The sequence below is a fragment of the Lissotriton helveticus genome, chromosome 1_1, assembly GCF_964261635.1.
Source record: "Lissotriton helveticus chromosome 1_1, aLisHel1.1, whole genome shotgun sequence".
Classification (NCBI taxonomy): domain Eukaryota; kingdom Metazoa; phylum Chordata; class Amphibia; order Caudata; family Salamandridae; genus Lissotriton; species Lissotriton helveticus.
In genome coordinates, this window is record NC_136057.1 from 1407275160 (window position 1) to 1407287396 (window position 12237).

The following is a 12237-nucleotide window of genomic DNA, read 5'->3' on the forward strand; positions in this document are numbered from 1 at the left end:
AGCCTTTCATCCATCGGAGGTCGATAAAATGAGTACCATTGAGTTGGGTATCAATAAACATCTGTTATTCAGCACCAAGATACCTCCGTGTGAACTACATATACACGTTATGTTATCTGTAGGAAGATTACTCATGAACCACCTCCTGTATCATGCATCTAAACCTGATCAAATGGCATTCTTCAGAAAATATGTGTCTGTCTGTATCAGATCTAAAGACGGTACTGATGACGGTGGCAGAGTAGCTGGTAAGGCTTTGGCGGCAGACGTGGTACTGCTGATGCCAGAATAGAGTTAGAAAGAGGCAGAGTAGAGCTGACCAGTGCGGCGATGGAGCTGCTGGTGGAAACGCAGTGGATAGGCTGAAGATTCTCTAGAGACAAGCCGCATAAAAGGGAGTTAGATTGGAGTTCAAAAGGCCAGCATAGCCTGGCTAAAAGCCCCAATATGAGTTCTGGAAACTCCAGAAAAGGATTGGTGGCTCCGACTCTGAAAGTGGCGCCTGTGTTCTCTTCTCCAATATAAACTCAGAGGAGGATGTTGAGGCCTGAGTCGGAGAACACCGCTGCTGGCTCGAAGACATTTGCTTCGAGTGAGACCGGCAATAAGGAGTAGAAGAATCCCTCCTGTGGTGTTCTTCCAGAATGATGCCCTTATCCTTGGAATCACTCCATTTCGAATACATACCTGTCAAAACGGAGCTGGGTCAGGTCCTGGGACAGAACCTGGAGCGGCGATGGGTCCGGCATTCATTATGTGCCCATGCCATGAATAGCTTCACTTCTAGCTCAATGATGGTCTTGGCGTGCATGAGATCACACTTCTCACACAACCCGGTTTCATGTTTGGACTCCAAATATTAGAGACTGGCTTCATAGGGTCCATGGGCAACACCTATTTGCTGTAGGAATTACACTGTTTAAACCTTGAGATCTTTAACAGAGACACGGTACAAAATATCACATTTTGAGGAAATCATTCAAGGGAGAGCAACTCCAGATCTGCATTGAATGATTTATTTATTTATTTTCAATTTTATGTAGCGCGGATATGGCCAGAAGGCATCATTACTTACTTTACCTCTTCCAATTTTAATAGAGTTTTTGGTATTTCTTTGTCTGATCCACTTTCTGTCTGACCATTGCACTTAAATTTCCAGCTGTTCCTATAGTGGAGTAGCATTCACCCTAGGAAGGAACATCTACTCCACTAGCAGATGCTCAACAGTCATGCAGCATGTCTGAGGCAAAGGGCAGTGCTAAACTATTTTTACTGCAGAAGCAGTGCATTAAATATTGCAACTCATGCCAACATCCACAGACGAGGCAGCCACCACTCTCATCCGCTGCAAATATTAAATCAAGGACGCAATAATATTGCACAAACTAAAAATGATTTATTTTATACAGAAATAATTACTATATTTACTTATTCATGTATATAATATATATTAAAATATTTTTACAGACCTTGGACCATGGTCTGAAACTTATACTTGAATTCATATTTAAATTACAATCATAACAAGGCACGGTCTTTCATTTAAGCAACAGTAACCTGGATGGCAATTTAACCAAGAACAGGGAACGTTTGTAAAAATAGCAGCATCCAGAATTTCCAGTTGTAAAGTTGCAGACTGGGAAGCTTTAGAAATCCTTCATTTTTTGGCATTAATCATTCACAAATGAACGCTATGAAAGTTGTTGGCCTGTGACGTGACTAGAAAGAGCGTCTATTAGTGAGGTGGTCACTGGCTGCACAATGAAAATATCTCTTAATAAATATTGAGAGAAGGTTTGGTTGGGTTTGCCATAGTCACCTATACCACCATTTTATTCGACAATGAACACTAGAGACAACCCCAAAAACAAAGTGTGTGTTTGTGCAACAGTGGGTACAACAATTGGATGTGAACATGCTCCAAAAACAATTGCACTTGGGACAATAAATAATGTAAGCATTGTTGTAATTTAGAGATGGTTACACTTGTGTGCTTTCAAGAGGAGACAAAAACGAGTGTTCTTAACAGTCTATGAAAAGCAAATTCTCTAAAAGTCACCTCTTTCTGATTGAGGCACCTCAGCTACTACCATAACTTTAGGATCACATGATGCAAGCGGGTTTCCCAAGAACAGGTGGTGATGTCCCAAGTTATAAGACTATTTACTTTATGTTCTACTTTTAGTTAGGCAGGCATGAGTGGTGTTAAATTACCACCAAACTGCAAAAACATTTTAACATGAGACAGGCCTAGCTCTGCGGCTGCATGGTATTAAAAATTCAGTAGTACTTAAAGTAAAAATACACATCATGTGCCAAAAGTGAGTCAGGCCTTATTAAACCTTCTGCTTTCCTAACCTGCGTAACCACAAAATCATGCTTGCATTTGCCTACATTAGTTGCACCCAACAAAGGGCCAGATGTAGGTGGCCGTTTCAGGCCATTTACCGACCGATTTCGGCCGTTACCGACCGGTAAATGTGTTTTCGGTATGTAGGGGCAATTTTTTACCGATTCGGTAAATTTACCGATTCTGTAAAATACCGAATCGGTATTTTTACCGATTCGGTAAATCTGAGATGTAGGTGGGACTCTTCTGAGTCCCAAAAGCCTTACCGAATCGGTATTTTACCATCAAATCCAATTTGATGGTAAAATACCGATTCCGGTGTGCATGCACATGTGTGCATGTACACCTATGCCATACGACAGGCAGACCTGCCCTTAGGGCATGTATGCCTGCCACATGGCACCCGAGCCTGTTTTGGGGGGGCCAGAGGGTGTCAAAGTGACACCCCCTGCACCCTTGTGAAAATCAGTATTTACCGATTCGGTAAATACCGAATCGGTAATGGCCATTCATGGGCTTCAAAGCCCATAGGAATGAATGGGCATTACCGATTCGGTATTTACCGAATCGGTAAATACCGAATTGTTCCGATTCGGTATTCCAGCACATCTGGAATACCTACATATCCACCCCTCAGATTTACCGATTCTTAATTACCGAATCGGTAAAATTCGGTAATTTTCGGTAATTAGGAATCGGTAAATCTATTCTACCTACATCTGGCCCATAGATCCTTTCGGGCTAGAGTCATGTCTGGTTTTAAAGATAACAAGAGCCTATGCAAATGAGTAATGAAATTAATTTCATTTGAATTTATGTTGCTAACCTGAAAATCTGTAACAGATCTAGCCAAGTTCGACAAGACTGAATGAACTCTACAAACAAGTGTTGTGATAAATGTTCGACTGGCCTGAGTTTCTCGGGAAAATGAGTGATCTTCCAACAGGTTTAATGTATTGGTTCAAACACGTTTGCACAACAGACTTGTCACAAGTCTAGCTCCAATTTCCAGAGTTTGCCAGACATTGAACTGTTAATCCAGGCTTTATTTGGCATACGTTTCTCTAACTTCCTGCAAAGCTTCCAAGGCCTATAATCACGCCAAAGTTTCCCTGGTCAAGGGTACATATGCTTCTTTAAAAAACATTTTTCCTCTAGTTTGCCCAACAAAAACTCTTTACATTGCTCCTATTTGTTAAAAATATTTTCCAAGCATTTTCGGTTTCCTTCAGATTTTTGAAGGCACGTCGAAGTTTGAAACAGGGAGTGCAGTGTGCAGATACAGTGCAGATACAGTAGAGGCAAAGGTGCAAAATTAACCTGCACTGTGCTTCCTAACAAGGTAATACAACCTGTGGCTTTGCACCTTTCTCTCTGTAATTAATCTAAATGCAATTTCTCTGAAGTCTCTAATGTCTTTTTACGAGCCAAGGGCAGATCACAAAATGGAAAACTACCTGAGTTTGTAAACTGCCAACAAAAACACCTGCCACAAAAAAAAAGGTTTTTACTGTGAAACTAAAACAGTATGGAATGCATTAATAGTAAGGAACATATCTAAACAAAAAAAAATAATGTGCTCTTGAAAAAGAGAAACTTCTGAAGGGGGTCAAAGCCAACCTAGATGGTTCCTTTCCATAGGTGAAGTAGCCCTACCATTTATGGTTAAAAACTACATTTGAGTTTTAGGGAAATGCCCTGGGAAGGAGGGTTGCATTTTCCGCATCTAGCAGTACTGTAGCACAACAAGTTGGAAACAGGCCAATTTTGTACTGTGGGGTTCCCAGAGAACCTACACAGCCTTTCATGACACAGTCCAACCCTGCTGACCATTAAAATCCTAAGGGCCTCATTTATGAGAAGTGTTGCATTGCTGTATGAAAGCAGCGATGAGACACTTCTCAGTATGCCCTCCTTCCGACACGAATGATGCGTCATAATTACGTTATGCCACATCATGTTGCAAGGAGTGACAGATACGTCAGGATTACTGATGTATCTATCGGCGCAAAAGTGGCACATTCCTGGCGTTGTGTCAGAAGCGTGACGCAACTCCCATGTGAAAGGGCCTGCGTCACCCCTACGCCTGCCATGAGGAAGGCGTAAGGTTTTGACGCATTGGCGTTCCCAAAGTGGTGCAGTGGAATCTCATAGATTTCACTGCCCCACTCCTATGACCCTTTCTTGCAGGGGAACGCTCACCCTGCATACATTATACCTGACGCAGGTATAATGTAGCGCAGGGGTTTATGAAGTGACGCATCTGCCTAGATGCTTCCCTTCGTAAATATGGTGCTTTATTTACGCTGCGTGTCTAAATGTGACGCAACGTGACACAAAAGTGACGCAGGCCTTCATAAATAAGGCCCTAAGTAGGGAACTGACTATAGCACAGCAAGAATGTAGATGATGACACTTTTCAGCAGTCTCGAGTCAAACATGGTATAAGAAGCATTAACCCCTTCCACGCTGATGACGAGCTGGGCTCGTCATGGCGTAGCCTCCTCGCACGCTGATGACGAGCCCAGCTCGTCACGTAACATGCGCTTTTAAAAATCTCAGCATACGAGCGGAATTCCGCCCGCACGCATGCGGTTAATGCATTTCAAAATAAAACATATCTAGGGCTGGTTGGGGACCAGTGGTAACACAAAAACGATGCAATGACTTTCAAAATATATAGTGGAACACTGCAGTTGGAGACAAGGCTGGTATTGCAAGATTTGGAAACAGGGCATTAAGTTTAAGAACTACATTCAAATATACATAACTATCAAATTATTTTTCGTTTCTCTGCTATTACAAGAATAAAAAAAAATGAAAATGGCAAAATGCTTCTGTCCAAAGTCGGGTAAAATAGAAACATTGCCAGTGATCACGAACACATGCCTGATGATTTCCCCACAGAATTGAAGCACGCTCATTAAATCGCCCAAAGGCCTTCAGAGGGGTTAGAGACGCTGGAAAAAGGAGGGCTGCCTCTGCAGTGTAGAACATCACTGCAATAGAGCCAAACTGACTTGGGTTGCTTGGCCTTTGACAATGCCAGGGCCTGAGAATCCATACAGGAAACGGTGAAATGGAGGGACTTCTGCGATTTCCATTACAAATGTAACTTTTTGTGTCATAGTTCCTTACTTGGGACAAATCATACTAGAACCAAAGACATGCATCTGTGCATTGGGCTCTGTGCTAGCCCAATTTAGTCCATTAAGGAAAAAAGTTAATCCTGAGCGCCTCTTCAACGATTTTTATAGATGTAAACGTTCACATGGTATACAGTCCAAAGCTGGCCAAGATACATTGGGTACCCTGGCCCAGGTGTGTCTCACACTAAAGTCTCTGATTGTGCACAAATCCTGTTAATCGCACAGCATCTACTAGACAAAAAAATAGGTCTTTGATGCTTAGGCCTTAACATAGAAGGTGTGCTAGACCGGTATACTTGAGAGAACCCATGCATACCCATTGGTATTAGGATAGTCTAGTAACCTGGATATCATGCACATAGATGCTGCAATAAGGGGATGCGCTCACTCTTCCAGAACATGGATGAGATGATTTCCAAGGCCCTCAAAGATTTGCCACGCCTTCTTCCTCCAACATAAAATATATGGCTTTTTCTCACTATACGAAAAACACAAAGGTGCATCACAAGTGAGGCACTTGAAACCAACACCGGGCCAGGCCAGTTCTGCGATTGGTCTTTGATGTGTTATTTCGGCAGCTGATGTGTTTGGTGAATACAGGAAATTAAGCTTTTGGAGGACGAAGAAGGTAGACCTTAATTAAAAGGCGGTGCTGCAGTCTCCTTCCTCCGTGACAGTATCTTCTTGCTCGCCAGCTTTCAACTTGGTAAGGGCTGCATGAATCCGGAAGAGGGTCCGTGATTCCATCGAGTAATTCTTATAGTTGTTTCTGGAAAAACAAAAACACTTGGAAATGAAAAAGTAAAGAACCTTGGTAAGAAAGCGTAAATCAAAAAGGTAATTGTACAAGAAGACGCACAAACTCCTATTTTCTGAACTTTCGACCGTATGGAATACAGTCTTACTAATTGGACAGGAAGTCAGATTATGACCTGCATCACCCCTTCTACAGGTTGCAAGTTTTACAAGGTACCCAACTTGCTCACTGCGAGAAACCAGCTTATTGGAATTCATTTTTAGTGGCATTCGGTACAGGCTCCACCTGGTCACCAACTCTCCATAGTAACTGCAAAACCCTCAACTTCAACTCAGTTGCCTTCCCTCAAATGCACTCCTACTCTGTCCTCCACCTCCCAATGTGACCACAGCCCTAGTATCCTGCTACTGCTTCTCAAGGTCTCAATTGTCGCAACCCAAACTGCTTTAGTAGCTCAGGCCCAACTATTCTGATACTCAATAATCTCCATTAAGAAAATAACTTAGTTGCTTTTGACCCCTACACAGCCTTCTCATGACCCAACTGTATCCAGTTCTGCGGGTTTGCGAAACCTCGCTACAAATTTCCTGTATGATGAGAAAAGAAAACCCCTTGTGTGTTATGTAGCACTAAATGAATATCCTTTTAAAACAGTGAACTTACTTGGCCCGCCTCAGATTGTGAATGGCCTCCTCGCCACGACCTTGCTGTATGTAAAGAAGGCTCAGTTCAAGTAGAGCGTTGGGGATCAAGTAGTGGTCATATTTTATCTTCTTCTCACTGCAAAAAGAGGGGAAGGCAGGAAAAGGGTTGGTTGACAAGGTGTGCACAAACTCCAATTTCGGTCGATCCCATACCTCTACCCACCCAGCCTCAAGGCAGTTCCTGACCCAACTAAAATCACAGACACGCCACAGTGAGTCCATTGAAATTGGCAGCTATTTTTGGCTTTCAAGTGTGCAACGTAGTACCCTATCCAGAAGCCAAGTTACTCATATTTGTTTTATTTTAAAGCGTCCAACTTCATCAGTGATGTAGGGAAGGCTGAGAGCCCAGTCTGAATGAATGAATGAAAATATTTGTAAAGCGCGTGATGGCCAAAACGGCTTCCTGGCGCTGGGAGCTCTAAAGAACCGGACAGACAGGGCCAGGAGGATTAGCGGGGGTAGGCCAGGGCAAACAGAAAAGTTTTTAGCGCTTTACGGAAGTGTGAAAAGATAGGGATCAAGCGCATAGAAAGAGGAAGAGAGTTCCAGAACCGGGGGGCAAGAACAGAGAAACGGGTTCCACCAGTGCGAGATTTGTGAAAACGGGGAACAGTGAGGAGGGCAGAAGATGATGAACGGAGAGTGCGGGCAGGGGTGTGACGGGAAATCAGAGAGTTGATGAAAGCAGGTGCAGAATGATCAAGGGCCCGATAAACAAGGCACCCTAATTTGAACAAAGATCTCTGAAAAATGGGCAACCAATGAAGGGATTTAAGGACGGGAGTGATGTGATGGGTTTTGGGCAGATGAAAGATGAGACGGCAGCCTGATTTTGGATAGCTTGTAAGCGGCGGGATTCATAGGCAGGAATGCCAGCGAACAAGCTATTGCCATAATCAAGGCGGGAGGTAATAAGGGCAGAAATAATGATTTTAAGGGAGTCAAAAGAAAAGAAACGAGAGATTTTCCGGATCATCCGGAGGGAAAGAAAACAGGAGGACACCACGGCACTGACCTGGCCATGCATGGACAGGTCCTGTCTGACCTTGATGCCCAGAGTTTTAACGGAGGGAACGGGGGTGGGAGGAGGGCCAAGAATGGAAGGCCAGAAAGCAGGGGACCAGGGGCTGGATGAGCCGCCAATCAGGACAAGCTCAGTCTTATCTGGATTGAGCCTGAGGTGGTTGGCGCTCATCCACCCAGAAATAAAGACCATGGTGGAGTGAAAAAAGGATAGCGAGTGAGAAGAAGAGGAAAGATCAAAGACGAGCTGGAGGTCGTCAGCGTAGTTATACACAGAGACCCCCAGCTCAAGAAGGGAAGAGATAAGAGGGTGAATGTAGAGATTGAAAAGAAGGGGAGAGAGGGAGGAACCTTGGGGGACCCCACAGGGCACCGGGAGGGGGGAAGCAGAGAAGCCAGGAAGGTGGACGGCTTGAGAACGACCTGTCAAAAAGGAAGTGATCCAGGAGAGGACAGAGCCTCGTATGCCCGCTGCGCTGACACGGTCCAAAAGAATGTTATGGTCGACCGTGTCAAACGCAGCGGACAAGTCGAGGAGGATCAAAGCTTGGGGAGAGTTGACGTCGGCCTTGGCTTTAAGCTCGTCAAGGACGGCTAACACCACGGTTTCGGTCGAGTGACCCGAACGGAAACCGGCTTGGTGAGAGGCCAGGAGCTGGTTCTGTTCAACATAAGCAGAGAGACAGGAAGTAACGTAAGATTCAAGAATTTTAGAAAGATAGGGAAGAAGAGAGATAGGTCTAAAGTTAGAGAGAAGAGAAGAATCAAGACCAGGTTTTTTAAGGATGGGAGAGACAATAGCAGATTTAAATGAAGAAGGGACCAATCCAGTGGAAAGAGAGGCATTAAGAAGGGAGAGAGGGGTATCAGGACAGGAAGAAAAAAGGATTTTGAGAATGCGGGCAGGGGCACAGTCAGTGGGGGAGCCAGACTTAATTTTAGTGAGCAAAGCTAGAAAGGAGTCCAAGGAAAGGGGGGGAAAAGAAGAAAAGGAACATTTAAGCGCAGAGGGGACAGAGTGAGGAGGAGTAAAAGGAGTGATCAAGATGTTAGATTTAATTTTAACAATCTTCTTGATAAAGAAGTTGTTAAGAGAAGAGCAAAGAGCCTGGGAGGGAGTGAAGTGAGGGCAAGCACGATCAGAGGTGGCCAAGTTGTTGACCACAGCGAAAATTTCTTTAGGTTTGTTAGCCGAGAGCGCCACTTGTTCGGAGAAATACTTGATCTTAGTGGCCAAGATGGCCTTCTTGTACTCCTTAAGAAGAAATTTATATTTGGCCTTGTGGTCATGGCAGTAACTACGGCGCCAAAGGCGCACTGAGCGTCTAAGCTCCAATTTGAGAGTCTTGAGCTCCGGGCTAAACCAGCGGTGAGCCTCGTGAGGGCGAATGGACTTGATTAACTTGAGAGGGGCTACCAAGTCACATGCGGAAGAGAGCCAATTACCAACTGCGGCGGCCTGTGAATCAAGGGGAATGCCAGTGAGATCTGGGGAGGAAGAAGCAAGGGAGTGAGACAGGGAGGCCAAGTCAACACGATTCCAACTACGGGAAAAGACATTCTTGGGACGAAGGGGCTTGTGGGGGGAGCCAGTAGTAATAGAGAAAGAAATGAGGGAGTGATCAGACCAGTCTGTGGTTAATTCCGATGTGGAATAAGTAGGTATGTGGCTAATTATCAGAAGACTCCAGCACTGGCCGTCAGAGGGGCTTGCTCGACAGCCATCTCCATAACAGAGCGGAGTTCAGGAACTTGGTCGACACAGGCTTACATGACTGAAAGCCAGGGTGATCCAAGATGTCCCTGCCTGCCTGTTAATAGCCAGACATAGGCTTCCATGAAATTACTTTCTGCCTGCTTGCCCTGCCTGTTGAGGGCACTAACCTCTGACTTGCTTTGCCCACCTAGAAGACTAAAAGAAAACTGCATAAGATTTCAGGGTGCCCGGAGAGGCCTCACATCTCTTCCTCCTGTAGGCCGGAAGCACAGTTTGAAGTTCCATCAGACATTTGTCACACCAATTCCCTTCGTTCATCAACTGACCTGCAGGTCAAAGGCCCATGATCAATTCTCCACATCTGGTGATTATGGCTGTAGGCAAGAATCTAGGAGTCCCCTGGTTCAGCCAAATTATTTTCTAGCCTATTTGCTAAGTCAAAGAGGTACCATAAGATTTAAGTGTATATTCTTTCTCCCAGAGAAACACACCTTAATCATCAATGGACCGCCGACAACTTCCATCTTGTACTCCTCCCCATAAAGCCCTGCGATGGGAATGAAACCCTGCATGTAATTTTTTACAAAGGCCAAAAATGCCATACAAACTACAGCTCCCAGCAGCACACTGGAGCAGGCAGGTCGATGGGATCAGTGTGCCAGGCTTAGACGTTTAGTGTCCCCAGTCCTGGCCCAGCTGGGACACCGTTAACACCTGCTTGGTATTCAGGGTTGGGAATATTCTTCTACACCCTATGTCCAAAACTGTGCTAACACACCCGCTAGTACAGTTGTTTGGGAAATATCTAAACACTCACTCTTGAACCTCGCTCTGAACCAAACTAGTCTTCCTGCTTCTTTATTATGCTCTCCATTCAGATCCAGTTTCATGGTAATCTTCACATTTTAAATCCTCCATCTATCCTTCCACTGTTAGTTCTAATGAACACTCGAGTCTGTTACAGTATCACTTCTTTTCTCGTTTGTTTACTTCGAATTAAAGTAACCATGGCGCCCATGGGCTGACACCCCGATGAGCGGAGAGACAGATGGACCGAATGGGGCACTGAGAGGCGAGACGATTTTTGATGTGTCGCAAAAGTTCAAGCAATTAATAAAGATGCCTTTATATTCTGCATTTATCGTGTCACATTTGTTGCGCTTCTAAAACTCAGTGCCTGGATGCATAAGCATAACATAAAACATGCCCTCAGTTTATAATACCCTTTCACACCTAACAGGGCACAATAACCAAAAGCTGGAAAAGCAAAGGGAAAGAAACATAAAACATCCCATGCCTTACAAACAGAAGCAACCCGTGTCTGAGTCATCATGAACCAAGGATATCCAGATTGTAGGAAGCAAGACTGTCTCGGATAGGTGCTATGTGTCCCCTCGTAATGTCACCTTCGTAACCTCTGATGGCAATGCCCCGGAGTCAGCCGTCTTTTTCTACAGACGACCACCTATTGAAAATCCATCCCAGTACTGGCTCGAGAAAAGTAGGCGTTCAATGGATCACTGCACGAGATGACTCGTACCCTGGTTAATGTTCAGGTTGGAACAAGAGGGAGAATTGAAAGCGACTCCTCCCCTGTTCATGGGGTATAAATGGCTCAGTTGAAATTGAGAACTTAGTCAATTGAATCAAAGCAAGCTATTCCGCTAGAATCAAAACGCCGGCTGATTCATGTGCCCAAGAGCACAATGGAGGTTGCCCCTTGCCCTCCCCGACCCCTGGAGAGAAACTCCGACTTGCCCCGAATTCACTCAAAGTCCCTTTGTGTCTAAAGGACCGTGGGGCACGAGAAAGGCCTAGTGTTTTACGCTCCTGCCCCCCAGCTCTGCCCTCACCTCTGGTGGATGTAGTTGAAGCACTGCTCGGCTTGGGTGATGCGTCCAAGATGTTTCAAGCACAGCCCTTTCATGAGCAGCACGGAGCAGCAGTCGTCGTGCAGGTATTCGTTTGCTGTCAAGAAGAAAGAGATTGGAAGTGAACTATTCCTAAAGAGCTCCTTGATCTTTCAGCTGTGAGGGTGACTTTTTGGTGTTCGCAGCAGTCTGGCATAAAAATGTTACTTACCATCGTCCAACAAGCTTCTTTCCCTCCTACCCAAACCCACATGCGACCTCCTTTGGAGCCAAGATGCACCATGGAAGCATTCTCCAAAATCGCCACTGAAGTCGGTCTTACTGTGATCGTCCACTGTGAATCAATTCTAGCTGTTACTAGTGTCTATCTGCCTTCAGCAGATGCTACCTACCTTTGTTTGTGTATCAAAGCCAGCACCTCTGTATACACGTTCAAGGATCAAATCCTATGTCATATCTTGACTGACCACTAGATGTCACCACTGCACCAAGATTGCAGCTTTTCTTTACCAGGCCATTTTCTTTTTCAGAGGAAGTTAGCGCAATCAAAGACTTGGTAAGTGAATGGAGACACTGTGATCTTGACAGAAATTAATATAATTCAAGAACACTTCTGTCGGCTTGGGGTGTCAGTGGTGTAAAAAAATTATGAGACCCCTTGCA

The 12237-nt window shown here is 44.8% G+C and overlaps 1 protein-coding gene across 2 annotated transcripts in view; it reads right to left on the reverse strand.

The window, feature by feature from the left end:
- Positions 1 to 1803: 1803 nt before the first annotated feature.
- LOC144826407 (tetratricopeptide repeat protein 39A-like) overlaps positions 1804 to 12237 on the reverse strand; it is a 193987-nt gene continuing 183553 nt past the window's right edge. The window contains exons 16-18 of one of the 2 annotated variants that reach the window (XM_078684720.1): positions 11557 to 11671; positions 6920 to 7036; positions 1804 to 6268 (exon numbers count right to left, since the gene is read on the reverse strand). In XM_078684720.1, the coding sequence (XP_078540846.1) occupies positions 6139 to 6268; positions 6920 to 7036; positions 11557 to 11671 (362 nt within the window). In that variant the 3' untranslated portion in view covers positions 1804 to 6138. The remainder of the gene's footprint in view (positions 6269 to 6919; positions 7037 to 11556; positions 11672 to 12237) is intronic. The other variant, XM_078684731.1, reaches the window with a different exon arrangement.